A 26,508-nucleotide genomic window follows, 5' to 3' on the forward strand; every position below is an offset into this window, starting at 1 on the left:
TGAGGGATCACTGAGAGCTAAAAACGGTCTAACTTCTTTCATCTTTAATAAAATGATCAGTGTTGCTGCTTTACCAGGTTTAACAATTAAGTTTAACATCCAGGCATCCATGAAAACAGAGTTTATTCAATTTAACTGAGTTAGAGGTTAGCAGGAAGTTAGCTCGCTAGTTTCCACCTAAACATGATCATCATAATCAGTGTTACTAATTCATACACTGGTTTATCATCTAGACTTTTTGTCTCATCCAGCACCATGATCAGGTCCAGTTTTTATTTCATCTTTGATTTTTCAGCTGCTGTGCCTGAGCAGCCTCCCAGAGACCCTTTGTTGCAGTTAGTCTTCCTCCAGATGTCATGGTCCTGGGCCATGTTGGCCCAGTATTCTTAGTTTTCATGTATTTTTGTATTTTGTTCCTTATTTAGGCCATGCTTCCTGGGTTGCCCTGTTACGTTGTTCCTTATGTGTTTTCCCCTTGTGACTCTTACCCCCTGTGTGCCCCTCTGTGTATTTGAGCCCTCGTCTCTCCTTGTGTTTTATTCCATGTTTTCCCCAGCCCGTTATGTCTGTGTTCTCCCCGTGCTCTCTCTCCTCCTGTCTGAACCTCTGTGTACTTCCTGTTTTACTTTGACAGTCTCTCGTCAGTATGCGTCATGTTGTGTTCACTCCTGCCCTGTCTCGTTACGATTATCTGTGTCAGCTGTGTTCCCCGTGTGCTCCCACTTCCCTCGTTAACCCTCTGTGTATTTATGTGCATGTCTCCCTCAGTTCAGTGTCGCGTCGTCCATGTCTCCTCCCCGAACCTGTGTGTCTTTCTGTGTTCCCTCGGTCTTCTGTTAGCATTCCCAGTTTAGTTCTGTTTCTTTGTGAAGCCTGCAATAAAGCAGTGATTTTGAGTTCAGCTTTTCGTCTCCGTGAATTTTGCGTTTGGGTCCTCTTCTGCCTCCACACAGCCAGTTCATGACACCAGAAGCCATCTGGCTGCTTGATCCAGCTCTGGCTGCTGCACCGGGAAAGAGCAGTGAGGAGGTGGATTGATAAATGAAATTCATAACAAAAATTCATAATGGACTTTTTCCATTTAGGAATAATAAAAATCAGCTTTCTTTTTAATTGCTATTAACTGACAGTCAGATAACCAGCTTTTAAAAACATATTCATAAACACTTTGCAGTCAACAAAATTTGCACAGAGGTTATAGATGAAATAAAAGTATCACGTGTTTTCTAGGTGTGTTTATAACTCTGTTATTGTACATATTCTGTGTTATACATCATAATCATTCCAGTCTTTTTTTTTTTTTTTTACTGATTTAATCTTTATAAAACTGTTATTTATTTATTTATTTTTGTGATTTCTGCTGCCCTATTGGTCTGGTCTCTCTTGAAAGTCTGAGAATGTGATATTCATAATAAAAGGATTTAAAAGTTTACTGCCAAAAAATGATTGCACTTCATAACAGAAATGTGCTAACTGGCTTGAAATAGATTGAAACTGTTATGAGATTGCTTCAGGGAGCAGACATGACACCGTCTTTTAGGTTTCGCCATCACTTTGTATTATGCGCACAACACCACCCTCCTCTGGCTTCCACATGAACTGCACCTTAAACATCAACTGTTTACAAATGTCATGACACAAACAAACGTTTCAATACCGTAAATCACTTTTTGGACTGCGATCACTTTTTGGCACAACATCGGCTCTGATAACATTTAAAGCGCATTGAAAAACTATTCTTTAACGCTAAAAATCCATTATCAATTGTAATTATTTATGTATTAATTTAAATTTCAGATATCATCTTCATTTTTGTAAACTGGTGAATTAATGATTTTTTAAAGAATTAAAACGACAAAGTTTGGCAATATATTTTTTGAAAAGGATGAATAAAACAGTAAAATAAAATGAGAAATATATATATATTTTTAAAAACTATGATAATTAGACGAACTTTATTTTAAATATATACAATTGATTTTCGGTGACACTGGGTGTCATGGTGATGATGACGTGTTTGAGTGCAGGTATAAAAGCAGGAGGCAAAATGGGAATTCGGGTTTCACGTTTGAGCGCAAACAGGAGCTTTTTCCCACTAGTGCTGTGAAAACTCGGATTTTTCAAACTACAGCTAACGTTTGAAAATCTTCAAGAAGGATTTGCAAAATGACTTCAAACTTCAGTCGCGAGATGCACCTGCTCTCCCTTTTCATTGAGGAGGTGCTAGATCAACGCTATGGTGAGTACAGCAGGCTAATATGTCAGAGTGCTAGCAAACAAATACAACTTAGATTTTTGTCTTTTATTGTTTGGAAGTAGGACTTCATGAGTGTTAACATTTAGGATGAGATGTTTCATACTTGAGTAACATCAATTTTAACGTGTGCCAGTACACTATAAAGATGGCGCCATGTTTTTTTTTAATTGCTAAGGCGTTGGAGGACGCTGACGTCAGCGCGCGGGCCGTTTTTGCATGTAGAGGGTTTGAGTTGACATGTTTGGGCTGCTGGCGCTGAGTTATACGTGAAAGTTTCATAGATTGTGAATGTGTAAAGCTGGAGAATGGAGTTTTAAAAGTTCACAGAGTCGCTGGATGAGTTTGAGATTGAAACAGTGTGTGCCTGCAATAAGGAGGTGGGAGGTTTCTCACCTAAATGTAGCTGCTTTATTCTCAAAATATCGATGCTCAACTAATATGAAGATATTACTCCTTAATGTGAATGCGTATTAAAACCTCAGTGAAAGTCCATGCAGCCTTACACAACATGAAAACTTTTACCAGGTGAAAAATGTGAAGGCTTTCATAAACAATGAGTTCTGCTGGGAGCTTCTTACTGTTTGTGTGTGGAAGAGCTTATGATGATGTAAAGCCATGTCTGCACAATTTAAATTCAGGCTTTAATTTGTGTGATCACATGATTAACGTAGACCCACGCTTTGCTTTCTCGTAGCTGATCTGGTGAGTCCAGTCACTGCACCTCAGATGGTCCTCATTAACTTGAGGAACCGTGAACTGAGCAGGAGCCATCTGAACTCCATGTCCCACCTGGTCCTCACTCTTTACCATAACCTGGTGACTGGGTCCAAGGACTTTCCTTACATACCTTTTAAAGGATGGTTCCACCGGGACCTGGTGACGACACCATTTGTCGATGTGAGGCAGAGCCAGAGAGAGAACACCACTCCTTCTCCTCCTACGGACTCACCAGCTGGCATGATGCTGCCGCCTGCGGGCTCCAGCTCTCATCCACGCTTCCTGACTCCAGTTCTTCCAGAGAAAGCAGATCTTGCTGTGCTGAAGGCAGATCGGAGGAACTGTGTCCGCACCCTGACTGTCGACGGCCTCCCCATCACAAGAGTCATCTCCACTGTTTACCGAACAGAGGACACTGAGATGAAGAACCGCTGGAGAGTAACAGACTACAGCGCGGACGGCAGAGTTCTCATTTCGGTGCTCTGCCGTTTTCTAAATATGTCGGCAAAGCGTGCTAAGAGGAAGGCGGAGGAAGAGAGCAGCATCCGGAGCCCGACTCAAGCAAGGAAGCGCTTGAGATTATAATATACAGTGAAGCATGTCGAACGTCAGCAAGCCTGAACAAAGTGGTAAGTAGTAAATAGTGCTTAAGGTTGTTTCTAAAATAATGTCCTAAAATATTTGAAAATTGTCGAGGTTTTAACTTTTATTCTTTCTTTTCTGCCTCTTGTTTCTAAAAGTCAGGAAAAAGAGTCACGCTGCGAAGAAACACCACACAGAAGATTTTCCCTCAGTAAAATGGTAAATATATTCATCTTGTTATGACGTTTGCTCACAATAACCAGGAGTGTTTCTGAAGCGATTCACTCTCATTTGGTGTTATTTGATCCAAAGACAACTGAGGGTCTTCAGAGCAGCGTGAACGGCCGTCACCTGAGAGCAAGACAGTCCTCGGGCCTTTGTGGTTCCCTCCAGGTACTCCAGCTTCATCCCACAGTCCAGAGAGATGCAGTTAGGTTGAATGTGAGTGTGAATGGTTGTCTGTTTCTCTGTGTTAGACTGACCTGTCCAGGTTGTACCCCCGCCTCTGGCCCCATAACAGCTGGGATGGCTCCAATCTTGAATTGGTGAAGCAGAAGAAATGGATGGAAGGATGATCCAAAGAGAAACATTGAAGGCCCTCTCACAAAAAAAGATAAGAACTCATTTTACACATTGTTGAAACATCCTGAAAGTTATTTGTTGTGTTTAGAAACTTGTTGAACTGTCATTAGAGTTTGTTTCGACTTGTTGTTCATTTCTTATTCGGTTCAGCTGTGTTTCTATGTGTCCTTAGTTCCCATAATCAGCCTCCTGTGTGTAAATATTGTGTCAGTCTCCCTTTGTCCCTTGTCAGAGTGTTAGTCTCCGTCCCCTCGTGTTTCCTTGCCTCAGTAGTTCTGTTTCCTACAGTTTTCCCCCAGTATAGGTTTTGGTTAGACTTTTTCAGTTCCCTTTGTCAGTCTTTGTATTTGGTATTTCCTCATCAGTCTCATCACTTTCCTCTCCAGAAAGAAAACAATAAAAAGACCTGAAGAGACGTCTATGCAAACGCTCTCATTGTGAAAGATAAGTATACATCCAACTAATCTGTGACTCTGTCACAGCTCTGATCAGCAATTCTTTCAGGTTTGTCTGTTTTGATGATGTTATTAATCATTATCCTTTATCCAGGATTTTCTCCTCCGTGAATCGCTACCTTATCGTGGTGGAGGGGTTTGTGTGTCCCAGGGATCCCAGGGGCTATGTTGTCTGGGGGCTTTTGCCCCCTGGTAGGGTCTCCCATGGCAAATTGGTCCTGGGTGAGGGACCAGACAAAGAGCGATTCAGAAGACCCTTATGAAAAGAATATCGAGGGAACAGTTTACCCTGCCCGGGATAGGGTTACCGGGGCCCCACCCTGGAGCCAGGCCCGGGGAGGGTGCCCGAGAGCGAGCGTCTGGTGGCCGGGCCTTAGTCCATGGGGCCCGGCCGGGCACAGCCCGAAGAGGAGACATGGGCCCATCCTCCCGCAGGCCCACCACCCGCAGGAGGCGCCATAGGGGTCGGGTGCATTGTGTGCCGGGTGGCGGCCAGGAGCGGAGGCCCTGGCGGACCGACCCCCGGCTGCCAAGACTGGCAATAGGGACATGGAATGTCACCTCTCTGGTGGGGAAGGAGCCTGAGTTAGTGCGTGAGGTTGAGAGGTACCGGCTAGATATAGTCGGGCTAGGGCTGGGCGATATATCAAAAATTTATCGTTACCGAAATTTATGACTCTCATCGACGTCATTTTGCCCATGTCGGTAAATTCGGTATTTAAAAAAAAAAGAAAAGGCATGTGCAGGTTGGCGATGTTCATGTCCCTTTAAGACGCTGTGCTACGTTACAGACTTGACGGGGTGTCAGGAAAAAGAGCCAAGATGAGAAGAAACACCACACAGAAGATTTTCCCTCAGTAAAATGGTAAATATATTCATCTTGTTATGACGTTTGCTCACAATAACCAGGAGTGTTCACGTTGTTCTGAAGTGATTCACTCTCATTTGGTGTTATTTGGTGTTTGTCTTTGAAAGGAGAGGAGCAGTAACGACACTGGGAGACAAACAACAGGATGATCCAAAGACAACTGAGAGTGTTCAGAGCAGCGTGAACGGCCGTCACCTGAGAGCAAGACAGTCCTCGGGCCTTTGTGGTTCCCTCCAGGTACTCCAGCTTCATCCCACAGTCCAGAGAGATGCAGTTAGGTTGAATGTGAGTGTGAATGGTTGTCTGTTTCTCTGTGTTAGACTGACCTGTCCAGGTTGTACCCCCGCCTCTGGCCCCATAACAGCTGGGATGGCTCCAATCTTGAATTGGATAAGCTGAAGAAATGGATGGAAGGATGATCCAAAGAGAAACATCAAAGGCCCTCTCACCAGCTTTCATTTATTAAATTTGTCTTTACTGAACGATTTCTGGTGTGTACTTGCGTTGATACTCAGACAACAGCTCGTCTTTCTGTTTGTGCTGGAAGATTCAGGCAAACACATATTACATATATAGATTGTTATATGACACAGTTTCACATTTAGTGCTATATGATAATGAAAAGGTCCAGTTTAATAGTATTGCTAGTGTCTAATGAAATGAACACGTGATTTTCAGATCCAGCAAAGTGAATATTTTTCACTGTGGATAAATTACATGGAAACGTTTAATGAGTCATCAGCTATTTCACTACAAAGATGATGTGATTAAAGGTTCTCATACATGCAGGTCAGAAGTTTTGCTCCATCCTGGATGTTAAATGCTGATCAATGTTTACACATATCTGCACATTTCTAACAGCTCATTTCACAGGTCATCAGTCTCCTGACTGCATATGCAGAGTTTTATCATCACGTGTTCATGGCAGACAAACATAATTATGAATTCTTGTTTTAGTTCCATTCAGTCACTCAACATCAGGTGTCTGCTTGTCCTGAGCTGTGAGAACTACAGTGAGTTGCTTTCCTCTTTAGCTTAGTATTAATAAACCAGGTCGTAGGTGGGCACCTGCATCAAGGAGTCAAGAAGCATATTTTATTGTTTAATGGTGAAAACAATGGATTCTTGTTCATTTGTTTAATGGAAAGACTGAAAGTGCGGCCTGGTGTTGACTTACACTTATTCAAAGTGATGAAGTACCAACAGATACTAACAGTCACAGCCTGAAACACGTCAACTGCTTTATTATTTCTAGTTATAAATAAACTGTCAGTTTATGGCCCCTGTGGCTCGATCAGGACCCTTCCGGGATGTGGAGATATTTATTATTTACTATAACTTGTGCTTATGTTGGTTTTTGCTGTGGTTTCGCTACTGTGTTTTTCTCTTTTTGCTTGTTTTTATTTTTCCAGCAGGTGATCAAACAGATTTTTAGTGTCTTCTCTCTCTTCTCCTATTTTTTTTGCTTTCCATCTCCTTCTGTTGAGCATCTTCCCAACTTCTCTTTTCTTCATCTTTCTCTTTCCCATCCCCCAGTCCTGTCCGTTCTGATTGTAATCATTTCAAAGAAAAGAAAGAAATAATAAAGAGCTAATACACTTTGACAATCAAGTGGACCAGTGTGGCAAAAGCTGTAATGATCCATTTGGGAAAATAAATCTGTTGGACTGGTAAACTAATATACGATAATAATACGGTATGAAAAATGGCAAACATGAGAATTCTGTGTGTTTTCCTTCTTATCTGCAGACTAACAGTCCACAGGTTTGGTGCTCAGACTCTGATTTGTTCCCTGGAGATGGAGGAGAGAGAGCACAGAGGACAGCAAGGTGGAGGAGTGAAGGAGAAGGTGGTGCAGCTCAGTGTCCAATCAGGAGTGAGCATCTCTATATATGTATATAGAATATATATATTTCAAGTTTTTGTTTTGAGTTTTTGTTGTTTTTTATTTTATAGTTATTTGTTGTGTTTAGAAACTTGTTGAACTGTCATTAGAGTTTGTTTCGACTTGTTGTTCATTTCTTATTCGGTTCAGCTGTGTTTCTATGTGTCCTTAGTTCCCATAATCAGCCTCCTGTGTGTAAATATTGTGTCAGTCTCCCTTTGTCCCTTGTCAGAGTGTTAGTCTCCGTCCCCTCGTGTTTCCTTGCCTCAGTAGTTCTGTTTCCTACAGTTTTCCCCCAGTATAGGTTTTGGTTAGACTTTTTCAGTTCCCTTTGTCAGTCTTTGTATTTGGTATTTCCTCATCAGTCTCATCACTTTCCTCTCCAGAAAGAAAACAATAAAAAGACCTGAAGAGACGTCTATGCAAACGCTCTCATTGTGAAAGATAAGTATACATCCAACTAATCTGTGACTCTGTCACAGCTCTGATCAGCAATTCTTTCAGGTTTGTCTGTTTTGATGATGTTATTAATTATTATCCTTTATCCAGGATTTTCTCCTCCTTGAATCGCTGCCTTATCGTGGTGGAGGGGTTTGTGTGTCCCAGGGATCCCAGGGGCTATGTTGTCTGGGGGCTTTTGCCCCCTGGTAGGGTCTCCCATGGCAAATTAGTCCTGGGTGAGGGACCAGACAAAGAGCGATTCAGAAGACCCTTATGAAAAGAATATCGAGGGAACAGTTTACCCTGCCCGGGATAGGGTTACCGGGGCCCCGCCCTGGAGCCAGGCCCGGGGAGGGTGCCCGAGGGCGAGCTTCTGGTGGCCGGGCCTTAGTCCATGGGGCCCGGCCGGGCACGGCCCGAAGAGGAGACATGGGCCCATCCTCCCGCAGGCCCACCACCCGCAGGAGGCGCCATAGGGGTCGGGTGCATTGTGTGCCGGGTGGCGGCCAGGAGCGGAGGCCCTGGCGGACCGACCCCCGGCTGCCAAGACTGGCAATAGGGACATGGAATGTCACCTCTCTGGTGGGGAAGGAGCCTGAGTTAGTGCGTGAGGTTGAGAGGTACCGGCTAGATATAGTCGGGCTAGGGCTGGGCGATATATCAAAAATTTATCGTTACCGAAATTTATGACTCTCATCGACGTCATTTTGCCCATGTCGGTAAATTCGGTATTTAAAAAAAAAGAAAAGGCATGTGCAGGTTGGCGATGTTCATGTCCCTTTAAGACGCTGTGCTACGTTACAGACTTGACGGGGTGTCAGGAAAAAGAGCCAAGATGAGAAGAAACACCACACAGAAGATTTTCCCTCAGTAAAATGGTAAATATATTCATCTTGTTATGACGTTTGCTCACAATAACCAGGAGTGTTCACGTTGTTCTGAAGTGATTCACTCTCATTTGGTGTTATTTGGTGTTTGTCTTTGAAAGGAGAGGAGCAGTAACGACACTGGGAGACAAACAACAGGCTGATCCAAAGACAACTGAGAGTGTTCAGAGCAGCGTGAACGGCCGTCACCTGAGAGCAAGACAGTCCTCGGGCCTTTGTGGTTCCCTCCAGGTACTCCAGCTTCATCCCACAGTCCAGAGAGATGCAGTTAGGTTGAATGTGAGTGTGAATGGTTGTCTGTTTCTCTGTGTTAGACTGACCTGTCCAGGTTGTACCCCCGCCTCTGGCCCCATAACAGCTGGGATGGCTCCAATCTTGAATTGGATAAGCTGAAGAAATGGATGGAAGGATGATCCAAAGAGAAACATCAAAGGCCCTCTCACCAGCTTTCATTTATTAAATTTGTCTTTACTGAACGATTTCTGGTGTGTACTTGCGTTGATACTCAGACAACAGCTCCTCTTTCTGTTTGTGCTGGAAGATTCAGGCAAACACATATTACATATATAGATTGTTATATGACACAGTTTCACATTTAGTGCTATATGATAATGATAAGGTCCAGTTTAATAGTATTGCTAGTGTCTAATGAAATGAACACGTGATTTTCAGATCCAGCAAAGTGAATATTTTTCACTGTGGATAAATTACATGGAAACGTTTAATGAGTCATCAGCTATTTCACTACAAAGATGATGTGATTAAAGGTTCTCATACATGCAGGTCAGAAGTTTTGCTCCATCCTGGATGTTAAATGCTGATCAATGTTTACACATATCTGCACATTTCTAACAGCTCATTTCACAGGTCATCAGTCTCCTGACTGCATATGCAGAGTTTTATCATCACGTGTTCATGGCAGACAAACATAATTATGAATTCTTGTTTTAGTTCCATTCAGTCACTCAACATCAGGTGTCTGCTTGTCCTGAGCTGTGAGAACTACAGTGAGTTGCTTTCCTCTTTAGCTTAGTATTAATAAACCAGGTCGTAGGTGGGCACCTGCATCAAGGAGTCAAGAAGCATATTTTATTGTTTAATGGTGAAAACAATGGATTCTTGTTCATTTGTTTAATGGAAAGACTGAAAGTGCGGCCTGGTGTTGACTTACACTTATTCAAAGTGATGAAGTACCAACAGCTACTAAAAGTCACAGCCTGAAACACGTCAACTGCTTTATTATTTCTAGTTATAAATAAACTGTCAGTTTATGGCCCCTGTGGCTCGATCAGGACCCTTCTGGGATGTGGAGATATTTATTATTTACTATAACTTGTGCTTATGTTGGTTTTTGCTGTGGTTTCGCTACTGTGTTTTTCTCTTTTTGCTTGTTTTTATTTTTCCAGCAGGTGATCAAACAGATTTTTAGTGTCTTCTCTCTCTTCTCCTATTTTTTTTGCTTTCCATCTCCTTCTGTTGAGCATCTTCCCAACTTCTCTTTTCTTCATCTTTCTCTTTCCCATCCCCCAGTCCTGTCCGTTCTGATTGTAATCATTTCAAAGAAAAGAAAGAAATAATAAAGAGCTAATACACTTTGACAATCAAGTGGACCAGTGTGGCAAAAGCTGTAATGATCCATTTGGGAAAATAAATCTGTTGGACTGGTAAACTAATATACGATAATAATACGGTATGAAAAATGGCAAACATGAGAATTCTGTGTGTTTTCCTTCTTATCTGCAGACTAACAGTCCACAGGTTTGGTGCTCAGACTCCCTGGAGTTGGAGGAGAGAGAGCACAGAGGACAGCAAGGTGGAGGAGTGAAGGAGAAGGTGGTGCAGCTCAGTGTCCAATCAGGAGTGAGCATCTCTATATATGTATATAGAATATATATATTTCAAGTTTTTGTTTTGAGTTTTTGTTGTTTTTTATTTTATAGTTATTTGTTGTGTTTAGAAACTTGTTGAACTGTCATTAGAGTTTGTTTCGACTTGTTGTTCATTTCTTATTCGGTTCAGCTGTGTTTCTATGTGTCCTTAGTTCCCATAATCAGCCTCCTGTGTGTAAATATTGTGTCAGTCTCCCTTTGTCCCTTGTCAGAGTGTTAGTCTCCGTCCCCTCGTGTTTCCTTGCCTCAGTAGTTCTGTTTCCTACAGTTTTCCCCCAGTATAGGTTTTGGTTAGACTTTTTCAGTTCCCTTTGTCAGTCTTTGTATTTGGTATTTCCTCATCAGTCTCATCACTTTCCTCTCCAGAAAGAAAACAATAAAAAGACCTGAAGAGACGTCTATGCAAACGCTCTCATTGTGAAAGATAAGTATACATCCAACTAATCTGTGACTCTGTCACAGCTCTGATCAGCAATTCTTTCAGGTTTGTCTGTTTTGATGATGTTATTAATTATTATCCTTTATCCAGGATTTTCTCCTCCTTGAATCGCTGCCTTATCGTGGTGGAGGGGTTTGTGTGTCCCAGGGATCCCAGGGGCTATGTTGTCTGGGGGCTTTTGCCCCCTGGTAGGGTCTCCCATGGCAAATTAGTCCTGGGTGAGGGACCAGACAAAGAGCGATTCAGAAGACCCTTATGAAAAGAATATCGAGGGAACAGTTTACCCTGCCCGGGATAGGGTTACCGGGGCCCCGCCCTGGAGCCAGGCCCGGGGAGGGTGCCCGAGGGCGAGCTTCTGGTGGCCGGGCCTTAGTCCATGGGGCCCGGCCGGGCACGGCCCGAAGAGGAGACATGGGCCCATCCTCCCGCAGGCCCACCACCCGCAGGAGGCGCCATAGGGGTCGGGTGCATTGTGTGCCGGGTGGCGGCCAGGAGCGGAGGCCCTGGCGGACCGACCCCCGGCTGCCAAGACTGGCAATAGGGACATGGAATGTCACCTCTCTGGTGGGGAAGGAGCCTGAGTTAGTGCGTGAGGTTGAGAGGTACCGGCTAGATATAGTCGGGCTAGGGCTGGGCGATATATCAAAAATTTATCGTTACCGAAATTTATGACTCTCATCGACGTCATTTTGCCCATGTCGGTAAATTCGGTATTTAAAAAAAAAGAAAAGGCATGTGCAGGTTGGCGATGTTCATGTCCCTTTAAGACGCTGTGCTACGTTACAGACTTGACGGGGTGTCAGGAAAAAGAGCCAAGATGAGAAGAAACACCACACAGAAGATTTTCCCTCAGTAAAATGGTAAATATATTCATCTTGTTATGACGTTTGCTCACAATAACCAGGAGTGTTCACGTTGTTCTGAAGTGATTCACTCTCATTTGGTGTTATTTGGTGTTTGTCTTTGAAAGGAGAGGAGCAGTAACGACACTGGGAGACAAACAACAGGCTGATCCAAAGACAACTGAGAGTGTTCAGAGCAGCGTGAACGGCCGTCACCTGAGAGCAAGACAGTCCTCGGGCCTTTGTGGTTCCCTCCAGGTACTCCAGCTTCATCCCACAGTCCAGAGAGATGCAGTTAGGTTGAATGTGAGTGTGAATGGTTGTCTGTTTCTCTGTGTTAGACTGACCTGTCCAGGTTGTACCCCCGCCTCTGGCCCCATAACAGCTGGGATGGCTCCAATCTTGAATTGGATAAGCTGAAGAAATGGATGGAAGGATGATCCAAAGAGAAACATCAAAGGCCCTCTCACCAGCTTTCATTTATTAAATTTGTCTTTACTGAACGATTTCTGGTGTGTACTTGCGTTGATACTCAGACAACAGCTCCTCTTTCTGTTTGTGCTGGAAGATTCAGGCAAACACATATTACATATATAGATTGTTATATGACACAGTTTCACATTTAGTGCTATATGATAATGATAAGGTCCAGTTTAATAGTATTGCTAGTGTCTAATGAAATGAACACGTGATTTTCAGATCCAGCAAAGTGAATATTTTTCACTGTGGATAAATTACATGGAAACGTTTAATGAGTCATCAGCTATTTCACTACAAAGATGATGTGATTAAAGGTTCTCATACATGCAGGTCAGAAGTTTTGCTCCATCCTGGATGTTAAATGCTGATCAATGTTTACACATATCTGCACATTTCTAACAGCTCATTTCACAGGTCATCAGTCTCCTGACTGCATATGCAGAGTTTTATCATCACGTGTTCATGGCAGACAAACATAATTATGAATTCTTGTTTTAGTTCCATTCAGTCACTCAACATCAGGTGTCTGCTTGTCCTGAGCTGTGAGAACTACAGTGAGTTGCTTTCCTCTTTAGCTTAGTATTAATAAACCAGGTCGTAGGTGGGCACCTGCATCAAGGCGTCAAGAAGCATATTTTATTGTTTAATGGTGAAAACAATGGATTCTTGTTCATTTGTTTAATGGAAAGACTGAAAGTGCGGCCTGGTGTTGACTTACACTTATTCAAAGTGATGAAGTACCAACAGATACTAAAAGTCACAGCCTGAAACACGTCAACTGCTTTATTATTTCTAGTTATAAATAAACTGTCAGTTTATGGCCCCTGTGGCTCGATCAGGACCCTTCCGGGATGTGGAGATATTTATTATTTACTATAACTTGTGCTTATGTTGGTTTTTGCTGTGGTTTCGCTACTGTGTTTTTCTCTTTTTGCTTGTTTTTATTTTTCCAGCAGGTGATCAAACAGATTTTTAGTGTCTTCTCTCTCTTCTCCTATTTTTTTTTGCTTTCCATCTCCTTCTGTTGAGCATCTTCCCAACTTCTCGTTTCTTCATCTTTCTCTTTCCCATCCCCCAGTCCTGTCCGTTCTGATTGTAATCATTTCAAAGAAAAGAAAGAAATAATAAAGAGCTAATACACTTTGACAATCAAGTGGACCAGTGTGGCAAAAGCTGTAATGATCCATTTGGGAAAATAAATCTGTTGGACTGGTAAACTAATATACGATAATAATACGGTATGAAAAATGGCAAACATGAGAATTCTGTGTGTTTTCCTTCTTATCTGCAGACTAACAGTCCACAGGTTTGGTGCTCAGACTCCCTGGAGTTGGAGGAGAGAGAGCACAGAGGACAGCAAGGTGGAGGAGTGAAGGAGAAGGTGGTGCAGCTCAGTGTCCAATCAGGAGTGAGCATCTCTATATATGTATATAGAATATATATATTTCAAGTTTTTGTTTTGAGTTTTTGTTGTTTTTTATTTTTTAAAGCAAACACTAAAACTGTCACCCACACCTCTGAAGATAAAGATAACTAATCATAAATAAAGGGAATATTATGATGATGAGGACACTATCAGAGGTAGTTCAGGGAACTGTTATACTTCAGATACCAGAAAAATCGTTTTCTTTTCTTGTTTTTTTGGCTTGACTTCATGGTAGGCAAAATGAAGAAGAGTGCTTGATTGCGCCTAAGTAAGTAAAAGCTGCATGGCAAAACAACACACACCTTCACTGCAGATGCATGCACAGAAACCAGTATTTTTTGTATCTTAAATATTAAGTAGTGTGTGTACAGTAGTCAATATAATGGGATGTGTCCTAAAGCAGCGAAAGAAGAACTGACTTCTTACAGCAATTTGCAATATTTAGGATTTTATTGAACACTTTTACCTTTCAACATTTGTAACATTAGTGAGTAATGAAGCATTGCAGAATAAATAAAATAAAATACTAAAAGTCCGTTATTACACTCTTAAATCCTACTACTTATTCCTGCGTCTTTTGTGATCTTACAAAGCTTCAAATGACGCGTCGACTATTAAATTAGTCATCGACGATTTTGATAGTCACCGTAATCGTGACTCCTCGTGAACAAATATAGACACACTAATATTTCACCAGTGTTGTAACATCACATGTCGTTAGCATGGGTAAGAGAACGAAATCAATACCTCAGATGGAAGCACCTTGACTGGGTTACTTCAACATCACTGGGTGACATGTCACTTTGATGCACCGACAGTGGAATTATAGTTCAGGTGACCTGCATGCCTTTGCACTCTAAAGACACTAGAGCACCTAAAGGACGCATGGAAACATCAAGTGATACACAGATAAGACTGTTGCACAGAAATATGCAGTATCTGCACACTGTAACATGTTTAGTTGCTTTACTCAAGAGCCTGACTTCAGATGAATGACTCTGACAATCTAATTTTTCTTGCAGATTGAATGCACCTTCTGTGGGAAGTGGTACCACACAGTGTGTGTGGACTTCCCCTCTGCAGAAGGCGACTACAAATGTTGTGGTTGCTAAATAAACAGAAAAAATTGATCCCTGTTGTCTTTGCTTACTGATTGTTTTTAGTGTTGACAATCCACATTGCTGGGATTGCATCTTTCAACATGTTTGTGGGTAGATCTGGATGTACCAGGGGTAAGTGTAGCCACTCAGCCTCTACTCAATGTGATCATAGCAGCAGGTGCAGATGTGTCACAAGTTAATCTAGTAGTAGGCTATGGTATTTGGCCACAGGTGGCAGCAGTGGACTGACCTCCATTGGAGACTGCTCCAGCTGCTATGTGATAGTGTATCTGCTACAAATTGAAGATCATATGGAAGTTTTGGAAATTAACCCTTGTATTATGTTGACAAACAAAAAGGTGACATTGATTTTGTTGCGGGTCATTTTGACCCGTACTGTGTAAATCCACTCAGAATTGTCAAGAAACTGCAATAAAACAATAGCAACTTTATTTTCCATCAGATAAACATGTAGAACACAGACATACAACAGTTAGACTTTCCATAACTATTTTAGGACCCATTTGGTAAAGGTTTTTCGTTCTTATACACACACACACACACACACTTTTCTTTTGAACTTGCCCAACGTTCTCAGTTTTTCAATGCTCAACATTTTCGATTTTGTCCACGTGATGGACAGAATGTAACTGTGTGCTTTCTGCAGGTGTACTTCTTGCATTTCTCACACAAAATGCTTGTTTTAAAACAGGAATCTTCCTAACTAAGATTTAAAACAAAAGATTTCTACGTCCCCTCCAGTCTCAAAAACAGATGACAAACCAATCGACACACCTGAGTCACTGACTTTCTTAAATCCACTCACTCTCACTGGCTCTGTTCATTACTAATCACTGTGTAACTGCTGTGAATTCACAGTAACTGCCATCTCCTTACAAATGTTCATTAGATTAACCACACTTATACAGACTTGTATATAACTACCAACTCTCCAGCCATGTTGATGGATTGCCTATATTGGCTGGAAATATTCATTTCCAGAGAAAAGACACAGATAGACTCTGCTTACAGGATGTGATGTGACAACACTAATGAAATATTGATGTGTTATATTTGTCCAAGGCGTATTTCATTGTTATGGGAAAAGAGAATATTAAAATCATGATGACCAATTGGAGTGGTGATTTCTATGACTTTGTATATATAATTTGGAATGTTGTACAAATGTAGGCCAATAAGAAATATATGATATCATTTCATTCTTTTCAAAGGTTTATTTGCATGACGCACAGACAGACACAATTGAAAGGTACAAATGTGTTGTGCATGAAACGAATTCAAACGTGCTGCAGATGTGTGTCACAAGTTGATCTGGCTGTAGGCTGTGGCACTTGGCCAGAGGTGGCGCTGGTTGACTCAAGTCCATGTTAGTGCACAAAGTAAACTGCTCGCTTTAGTTGTGAAGCAAAAACGCTGAAACCGGAGAAATAAAACGTGCGAGGGGAACGATAACGACGACAAGAGTCTCCCGATCGTTTACTCTTGCTGTCCTGTGAACAACATCGGCGTGGTGTTAATTGTTTGCTGTTTTCGCGATCGCATCGCGCATGAGGATATCACCAGGTAAACTCGCCACATTTTTAAACATTTTGTTGTTCAACAGCATCAAGACTGACGGAGTGTGTTTGAGATAACCTCACAAGTGTCACAGATGACACATTTGGCGGTTTTTTTGCTGGCTTGTCGGTAGCAGCTCCTGAAACGCAAGACTGCCACACATCTGTTCGACCAACGCCAGTTGATCTAAACGCCAGTAGATCTGGAACACCGGCGCACTCGTGCGTCTGAGGAGACGCGGACTGCGAACTGCTCTTCCTGGGATCTTCCTTTCCAATGTACGCTCACTCAGGAATAAGATAGACGCGCTGGCCCTGATGAGAAGCATGAACAGAGACTTTGCCTCCTCCTGTGTCTTATGTTTTACGGAGTCGTGGCTCTGTGAGGACATCCCGGACAGCGCGCTCAAGCTGGAGGGCTTTCATCTGCTGTGCGCGGACCGGCAGGCCTCTCTCTCTGGTAAGACCAAAGGTGGAGGTGTCTGCTTCTACATTAATAGTGGCTGGTGCACAGATGTAACAGTGATTGCTCAGCACTGCTCTTCCTCTCTGGAATACCTTTTTATTCACTGCAAACCGTTTTATTCTCCGCGGGAGTTTGCTTCATTCATCCTGGCCGCTGTTTACATCCCGCCAGATGCGGATGCGCAGGCAGCTCAGTGCGCACTCGCGGAGCAGATACTGCACATGGAGCGGACATTCCCGGACTCTCTCATCATTGCTCTTGGGGACTTTAACAAAGCCAATCTGAGCCATGAGCTTCCCAAATACAAGCAGTATATTAAATGCCCGAGCAGAGAGGAGAGGACATTAGACCACTGTTACAGCACGATCAGCGGGGCCTATCGTGCGGTGCCCCGCGCTTCACTCAGACTTTCTGACCACGTCATGATCCACCTAATCCCCGCGTACAGACAGAGGCTGAAGCTCTCCAAACCTGTCGTGAGGACCAAAAAACTGTGGAGCAACGAGGCTGTGGAGGAGCTTCGCACGTGTTTGGAGTCTACAGACTGGGACACAATGAAGGCTGCTTCTAACAGCTTGGACGAGTTTACGGACACTGTCACCTCCTATATCCACTTCTGTGAGGACAGCATTGTGCCATCACGCACCAGGGTGAGTTATAACAATGACAAACCCTGGTTTACTCCTAAACTCAAAAAGCTGTGGCTGGAAAAGAGAAAGGCGTTCAGAAGCGGAGACAGGGACTGCTACAGAGAGGCCAAGTACAGGTTCACTAAAGAAGTGGACATTGCTAAACACCAGCACTCTGAGAAGATGCAGCAGCAGATCTCAGAGAATGACTCGGCCTCTGTGTGGAAAGGTTTTAGGAATATCACCAACTACAAGCCTAAAACCCCCCACTCCACTGATGACTTGCTCTTGGCCAACACCCTTAACGACTTTTACTGCCGTTTTGACGAGCCATCAGGCAGCCTTCACACCTCCAACGGCCCCAACAATAGAGACACTTTGGACACTCATTCCCCCACCTCTCCCCCCTCCATAGAGCCATCACCACCTTCAAACACTTCACCTACAACACCCCCCTCCTCACCCCACACAAAAGAGGATTTCACACCACCTCCTCCCACCACAACTCTTCATATTCATGAAGCAGGTGTGAGGAAGCAGTTTAAGAGTCTGAATGCTCGAAAAGCTCAGACGGTGCGTCTCCTGCCACCCTCAGACACTGTGCAAACGAGCTGGCCCCAGTGTTTTCTGGCATTTTCAACTCCTCACTGCAGGCATGTCATGTGCCTGCCTGCTTCAAGTCCTCTACCATAATCCCTGTCCCCAAGAAACCTAGGATCACTGGGCTAAATGACTACAGACCTGTGGCTCTGACACCTGTGGTCATGAAGTCATTTGAGCGCCTGGTTCTCTCCTATCTCAAGACCCTCACGGCCCCCCTCCTGGACCCCCTGCAGTTTGCATACAGAGCCAACAGGTCTGTAGATGACGCCATCAACATGGCTCTACACTTCATCCTGCAGCATCTGGACTCCCCAGGAACCTACGCCAGGATCCTGTTTGTGGACTTCAGCTCTGCGTTCAACACCATCCTTCCAGACCATCTCCAAGGCAAGCTTTCCCAGATGAATGTGCCTGATCCCATCTGCCGGTGGATCACTGACTTCCTGACGGACAGGAAGCAGCATGTGAGGCTGGGAAAGAATGTCTCGGACTCCCGGACCATCAGCACCGGCTCCCCTCAGGGCTGTGTTCTTTCTCCTCTGCTCTTCTCCCTGTATACCAACTGCTGCACCTCCACCCACCAGTCTGTCAAGCTAATCAAGTTTGCAGATGACACCACCGTTATTGGACTCATCTCGGACGGGGATGAGTCTGCCTACAGGAGGGAGGTTGAACGTCTGGTGTCCTGGTGCAGCCACAACAACCTGGTGCTGAATGCCCAGAAGACAGTGGAGATTATTGTGGACTTCAGGAAGCACACAGCTCCACTCCCCCCCATCATCCTGACTGACACCCCCATCACCTCTGTGGACTCATTCCGCTTCCTGGGTACCACCATCACCCAGGACCTGAAGTGGGAGCCCACCATCACCTCCGTCATTAAGAAAGCCCAGCAGAGGATGTACTTCCTGAGGCAGCTGAAGAAATTCAACCTGCCAACACGGACGATGATGCAATTCTACACTGCAATCATCGAGTCCATCCTCACCTCCTCCATCACCGTGTGGTACGCTGGAGCCTCTATCAGGGACAAACAGAGACTGCAGCGTGGTGTGCGCTCTGCTGAGAAGGTGATTGGCTGCAGACTCCCATCTCTGCAGGACCTGTACACCTCCAGGACACTGGGGCGTGCAGCTCGGATCTCAGCTGACCCTTCTCACCCTGGACACAGTCTGTTTGACCTGCTCCCCTCAGGCAGGAGGCTCCGGTCCATTCGCACCAGAACCTCTCGCCATAAGAACAGTTTCTTCCCCTCTGCTGTTGGACACATGAACAATAACCATATGACTGTTCCCACCACTAACACATGACCCTACGCTGTGTTCACTGCATCATTCCATGTTTGGCACTGATCACCACCTGCACTCATGTATATATCATGTATATATCTATCTACTTAGCACTTTTAATTCTTATTCTTATTTTTATTTTCATGTCTATTTAAGCGTAATTTATGACAGTATGTTTGCACTGAAGCACCGCAGCAATTTCCTAATGTTGTAAACCTGCTCAACATTTGGCAATAAAACCCTTTCTGATTCTGATTCTGATTCTGAAAAGAAAAGAGACAGAGATGTGTGTTTTCTGTTAATACCATAATTGCAGTCATCTTAAACAAACATGACATTTCTTTGGCACGATTGCTTTTTCGCTGATTTGAAACTTTAATGTGTGGTACAACAATTCTTCTAGTTAAATAATTCTACAAGAATTATTTAACAGAGGATAGAAAAAAAATACATTGTGTCAAGTTCCCTGGTTAAATGGGCTGTCTGTGTAAAAAGCATAAATGGCTGTTTGTCTTGGTGTATTGGTCTTTTGCCAGCATGGCAAACTAGATCAGTCTGCTGGGACATCTGATTTTAGGACAATCACTTGCTTTTCCAAAGGACACTGACAACCAGACATTAGATGCCACAGCCCTGGCCCACGGTATCCCCCCCCCCTCCCCCCCATGCATGCGGTGGGCCTTCTGTAGAAAGAGAGCAGCTTAATGAAGGTGACAAGGTGAAAATAGGATGATTGATGTGCCGGTGCTGTGAGGGCATGTATAACACCACCTACCCAAGTGTTGAATATAAGGAGGCTTTGAAGAATCTACAATAATTGTGTGTTGTTTGTACATGAATCACAATGTGTTACTTCAGAGGTGTGATGTTTTCAGGGGTTTTTTTCTGCGCTGCAGAAAATTGTAAAACTACTGTGAACTTGGTGGATCTGTCCAGATCTTTGACTGGAAACTATTTCTATGAATGAGTGGTTCAAAAATGTGTAAGTGAAAAGCTGCCATATTTCAGGTCCCAAAGTCAAATGAACACTGAGGGATCACTGAGAGCTAAAAACGGTCTAACTTCTTTCATCTTTAATAAAATGATCAGTGTTGCTGCTTTACCAGGTTTAACAACTAAGTTTAACATCCAGGCATCCATGAAAACAGAGTTTATTCAATTTAACTGAGTTAGAGGTTAGCAGGAAGTTAGCTCGCTAGTTTCCACCTAAACATGATCATCATAATCAGTGTTACTAATTCATACACTGGTTTATCATCTAGACTTTTTGTCTCATCCAGCACCATGATCAGGTCCAGTTTTTATTTCATCTTTGATTTTTCAGCTGCTGTGCCTGAGCAGCCTCCCAGAGACCCTTTGTTGCAGTTAGTCTTCCTCCAGATGTCATGGTCCTGGGCCATGTTGGCCCAGTATTCTTAGTTTTCATGTATTTTTGTATTTTGTTCCTTATTTAGGCCATGCTTCCTGGGTTGCCCTGTTATGTTGTTCCTTATGTGTTTTCCCCTTGTGACTCTTACCCCCTGTGTGCCCCTCTGTGTATTTGAGCCCTCGTCTCTCCTTGTGTTTTATTCCATGTTTTCCCCAGCCCGTTATGTCTGTGTTCTCCCCGTGCTCTCTCTCCTCCTGTCTGAACCTCTGTGTACTTCCTGTTTTACTTTGACAGTCTCTCGTCAGTATGCGTCATGTTGTGTTCACTCCTGCCCTGTCTCGTTACAATTATCTGTGTCAGCTGTGTTCCCCGTGTGCTCCCACTTCCCTCGTTAACCCTCTGTGTATTTATGTGCATGTCTCCCTCAGTTCAGTGTCGCGTCGTCCATGTCTCCTCCCCGAACCTGTGTGTCTTTCTGTGTTCCCTCGGTCTTCTGTTAGCATTCCCAGTTTAGTTCTGTTTCTTTGTGAAGCCTGCAATAAAGCAGTGATTTTGAGTTCAGCTTTTCGTCTCCCTGAGTTTTGCGTTTGGGTCCTCTTCTGCCTCCACACAGCCAGTTCATGACACCAGAAGCCATCTGGCTGCTTGATCCAGCTCTGGCTGCTGCACCGGGAAAGAGCAGTGAGGAGGTGGATTGATAAATGAAATTCATAATGGACTTTTTCCATTTAGGAATAATAAAAATCAGCTTTGTCATGGGCAGTAATCCGATTACTTTTTTCAAGTAACGAGTAAAGTAAGGGATTACTATTGCAAAAACGGTAATTAGATTACCATTACTCTCCCGTAGGAACGCTGCGTTACTAAAACCGTGATTTTTTTTTGCGAGAATGTCTCATGACAGTGACATAAGCGAGTGCGACGTTTGTGACAACAGCTGTGTGCAGATCAACAATGGATAATATATCGAGTGCGGGAGAGAGTATGAGCGTGCAGCGTTTAAAGCGTGGAAGTACTGACCTTACTTTGAGTTTGATTCCATAAAAAGTTACAAAAACATTAGTGTCCGTTGTGCGTGGGAAGAAAACTTCTTTTTACAGCGAAAAAAACCCCCTAAACTTCCATCCAAGCAAGCACCGAGTGCGCTACCACGTAATGGGAAATTCACAGAGAAACTCGCGGATTCTTCAACTGACCGCTGCGGCAAACCTGCAGCAGGGTAAACCTCCGCCTATCCTACTCCTGCTTTACAGGTGAAAATAGAGCAAAAGGACCGCTAGTCTTTGACTTTATTTATTTTCTGCTGTGTTTTACTTGCATCTATTTGAAAGCGTGAGTGTAAACACAAAAAATATTTTATTTTATGTGCTGGAATGTGCAGAAAATAGGTTTAAATGTTAAACAATTTTCTTCCAGTCAGAGAATGTTGCATATAATTAAATTTTTGCTTGATGCATATAGTTAAAAGGTTAAAACTAATAAAACAAGTTTTAAAAAGAGACTTTTCCATTTGATTACATTTTGTATGATGGATTATGTAGAAAAAGTAGGACTGGGCTGAAAGATCTATCGTCTTATCACCTATTCAGGTTGTAAATCGTGTTTTTAAAAAGTAACTAAGTAACTAAGTAATTAAATACTTTTGAAAATAAGTAATCAGTAAAGTAACGGGATTACTTTTTTTGGGAAGTAATCAGTAATTAGTTACTGATTACTTTTTTCAAGTCACTTGACCAACACTGGTTGTTTGTACATGAATCACAATGTGTTACTTCAGAGGTGTGATGTTTTCAGGGGTTTTTTTTCTGCGCTGCAGAAAATTGTAAAACTACTGTGAACTTGGTGGATCTGTCCAGATCTTTGACTGGAAACTATTTCTATGAATGAGTGGTTCAAAAATGTGTAAGTGAAAAGCTGCCATATTTCAGGTCCCAAAGTCAAATGAACACTGAGGGATCACTGAGAGCTAAAAACGGTCTAACTTCTTTCATCTTTAATAAAATGATCAGTGTTGCTGCTTTACCAGGTTTAACAACTAAGTTTAACATCCAGGCATCCATGAAAACAGAGTTTATTCAATTTAACTGAGTTAGAGGTTAGCAGGAAGTTAGCTTGCTAGTTTCCACCTAAACATGATCATCATAATCAGTGTTACTAATTCATACACTGGTTTATCATCTAGACTTTTTGTCTCATCCAGCACCATGATCAGGTCCAGTTTTTATTTCATCTTTGATTTTTCAGCTGCTGTGCCCGAGCAGCCTCCCAGAGACCCTTTGTTGCAGTTAGTCTTCCTCCAGAAGCCATCTGGCTGCTTGATCCAGCTCTGGCTGCTGCACCGGGAAAGAGCAGTGAGGAGGTGGATTGATAAATGAAATTCATAACAAAAATTCATAATGGACTTTTTCCATTTAGGAATAATAAGAATCAGCTTTCTTTTTAATTGCTATTAACTGACAGTCAGATAACCAGCTTTTAAAAACATATTCATAAACACTTTGCAGTCAACAAAATTTGCACAGAGGTTATAGATGAAATAAAAGTATCACGTGTTTTCTAGGTGTGTTTATAACTCTGTTATTGTACATATTCTGTGTTATACATCATAATCATTCCAGTCTTTTTTTTTTTTTTACTGTTTTAATCTTTATAAAACTGTTATTTATTTATTTATTTTTGTGATTTCTGCTGCCCTATTGGTCTGGTCTCTCTTGAAAGTCTGAGAATGTGATATTCATAATAAAAGGATTTAAAAGTTTACTGCCAAAAAATGATTGCACTTCATAACAGAAATGTGCTAACTGGCTTGAAATAGATTGAAACTGTTATGAGATTGCTTCAGGGAGCAGACATGACACCGTCTTTTAGGTTTCGCCATCACTTTGTATTATGCGCACAACACCACCCTCCTCTGGCTTCCACATGAACTGCACCTTAAACATCAACTGTTTACAAATGTCATGACACAAACAAACGTTTCAATACCGTAAATCACTTTTTGGACTGCGATCACTTTTTGGCACAACATCGGCTCTGATAACATTTAAAGCGCATTGAAAAACTATTCTTTAACGCTAAAAATCCATTATCAATTGTAATTATTTATGTATTCATTTAAATTTCAGATATCGATCTTCATTTTTGTAAACTGGTGAATTAATGATTTTTTAAAGAATTAAAACGACAAAGTTTGGCAATATATTTTTTGAAAAGGATGAATAAAACAGTAAAATAAAATGAGAAATATATATATATTTTTAAAAACTATGATAATTAGACGAACTTTATTTTAAATATATACAATTGATTTTCGGTGACACTGGGTGTCATGGTGATGATGACGTGTTTGAGTGCAGGTATAAAAGCAGGAGGCAAAATGGGAATTCGGGTTTCACGTTTGAGCGCAAACAGGAGCTTTTTCCCACTAGTGCTGTGAAAACTCGGATTTTTCAAACTACAGCTAACGTTTGAAAATCTTCAAGAAGGATTTGCAAAATGACTTCAAACTTCAGTCGCGAGATGCACCTGCTCTCCCTTTTCATTGAGGAGGTGATAGATCAACGCTATGGTGAGTACAGCAGGCTAATATGTCAGAGTGCTAGCAAACAAATACAACTTAGATTTTTGACTTTTATTGTTTGGAAGTAGGACTTCATGAGTGTTAACATTTAGGATGAGATGTTTCATACTTGAGTAACATCAATTTTAACGTGTGCCAGTACACTATAAAGATGGCGCCATGTTTTTTTTTAATTGCTAAGGCATTGGAGGACGCTGACGTCAGCGCGCGGGCCGTTTTTGCATGTAGAGGGTTTGAGTTGACATGTTTGGGCTGCTGGCGCTGAGTTATACGTGAAAGTTTCATAGATTGTGAATGTGTAAAGCTGGAGAATGGAGTTTTAAAAGTTCACAGAGTCGCTGGATGAGTTTGAGATTGAAACAGTGTGTGCCTGCAATAAGGAGGTGGGAGGTTTCTCACCTAAATGTAGCTGCTTTATTCTCAAAATATCGATGCTCAACTAATATGAAGATATTACTCCTTAATGTGAATGCGTATTAAAACCTCAGTGAAAGTCCATGCAGCCTTACACAACATGAAAACTTTTACCAGGTGAAAAATGTGAAGGCTTTCATAAACAATGAGTTCTGCTGGGAGCTTCTTACTGTTTGTGTGTGGAAGAGCTTATGATGATGTAAAGCCATGTCTGCACAATTTAAATTCAGGCTTTAATTTGTGTGATCACATGATTAACGTAGACCCACGCTTTGCTTTCTCGTAGCTGATCTGGTGAGTCCAGTCACTGCACCTCAGATGGTCCTCATTAACTTGAGGAACCGTGAACTGAGCAGGAGCCATCTGAACTCCATGTCCCACCTGGTCCTCACTCTTTACCATAACCTGGTGACTGGGTCCAAGGACTTTCCTTACATACCTTTTAAAGGATGGTTCCACCGGGACCTGGTGACGACACCATTTGTCGATGTGAGGCAGAGCCAGAGAGAGAACACCACTCCTTCTCCTCCTACGGACTCACCAGCTGGCATGATGCTGCCGCCTGCGGGCTCCAGCTCTCATCCACGCTTCCTGACTCCAGTTCTTCCAGAGAAAGCAGATCTTGCTGTGCTGAAGGCAGATCGGAGGAACTGTGTCCGCACCCTGACTGTCGACGGCCTCCCCATCACAAGAGTCATCTCCACTGTTTACCGAACAGAGGACACTGAGATGAAGAACCGCTGGAGAATAACAGACTACAGCGCGGACGGCAGAGTTCTCATTTCGGTGCTCTGCCGTTTTCTAAATATGTCGGCAAAGCGTGCTAAGAGGAAGGCGGAGGAAGAGAGCAGCATCCGGAGCCCGACTCAAGCAAGGAAGCGCTTGAGATTATAATATACAGTGAAGCATGTCGAACGTCAGCAAGCCTGAACAAAGTGGTAAGTAGTAAATAGTGCTTAAGGTTGTTTCTAAAATAATGTCCTAAAATATTTGAAAATTGTCGAGGTTTTAACTTTTATTCTTTCTTTTCTGCCTCTTGTTTCTAAAAGTCAGGAAAAAGAGTCACGCTGCGAAGAAACACCACACAGAAGATTTTCCCTCAGTAAAATGGTAAATATATTCATCTTGTTATGACGTTTGCTCACAATAACCAGGAGTGTTTCTGAAGTGATTCACTCTCATTTGGTGTTATTTGATCCAAAGACAACTGAGGGTCTTCAGAGCAGCGTGAACGGCCGTCACCTGAGAGCAAGACAGTCCTCGGGCCTTTGTGGTTCCCTCCAGGTACTCCAGCTTCATCCCACAGTCCAGAGAGATGCAGTTAGGTTGAATGTGAGTGTGAATGGTTGTCTGTTTCTCTGTGTTAGACTGACCTGTCCAGGTTGTACCCCCGCCTCTGGCCCCATAACAGCTGGGATGGCTCCAATCTTGAATTGGTGAAGCAGAAGAAATGGATGGAAGGATGATCCAAAGAGAAACATTGAAGGCCCTCTCACAAAAAAAGATAAGAACTCATTTTACACATTGTTGAAACATCCTGAAAGTTATTTGTTGTGTTTAGAAACTTGTTGAACTGTCATTAGAGTTTGTTTCGACTTGTTGTTCATTTCTTATTCGGTTCAGCTGTGTTTCTATGTGTCCTTAGTTCCCATAATCAGCCTCCTGTGTGTAAATATTGTGTCAGTCTCCCTTTGTCCCTTGTCAGAGTGTTAGTCTCCGTCCCCTCGTGTT

At 42.8% G+C, this 26,508-nt stretch overlaps 2 protein-coding genes across 2 annotated transcripts; both read left to right on the forward strand.

Moving 5' to 3' along the window:
* Positions 1-1,990: 1,990 nt before the first annotated feature.
* On the forward strand, positions 1,991-3,616 carry LOC146372587 (uncharacterized). The gene is made up of 2 exons (XM_084953979.1): positions 1,991-2,239; positions 2,952-3,616. Exons 1-2 carry the CDS (start codon positions 2,167-2,169, stop codon positions 3,557-3,559), a joined length of 681 nt encoding a protein of 226 aa, XP_084810105.1. The 5' UTR covers positions 1,991-2,166; the 3' UTR covers positions 3,560-3,616.
* Positions 3,617-24,097: 20,481 nt separating this feature from the next.
* On the forward strand, positions 24,098-25,735 carry LOC146372588 (uncharacterized). The gene is made up of 2 exons (XM_084954365.1): positions 24,098-24,351; positions 25,064-25,735. The coding sequence occupies exons 1-2, from the start codon at positions 24,279-24,281 to the stop codon at positions 25,669-25,671; spliced, it is 681 nt and encodes a 226-aa protein (XP_084810491.1). The 5' UTR covers positions 24,098-24,278; the 3' UTR covers positions 25,672-25,735.
* Positions 25,736-26,508: the final 773 nt, after the last annotated feature.

The sequence above is a fragment of the Perissodus microlepis genome, chromosome 15 (genome assembly GCF_051167445.1).
Source record: "Perissodus microlepis isolate ML-2025 ecotype Zambia chromosome 15, ASM5116744v1, whole genome shotgun sequence".
In the NCBI taxonomy this organism is placed as follows: domain Eukaryota; kingdom Metazoa; phylum Chordata; class Actinopteri; order Cichliformes; family Cichlidae; genus Perissodus; species Perissodus microlepis.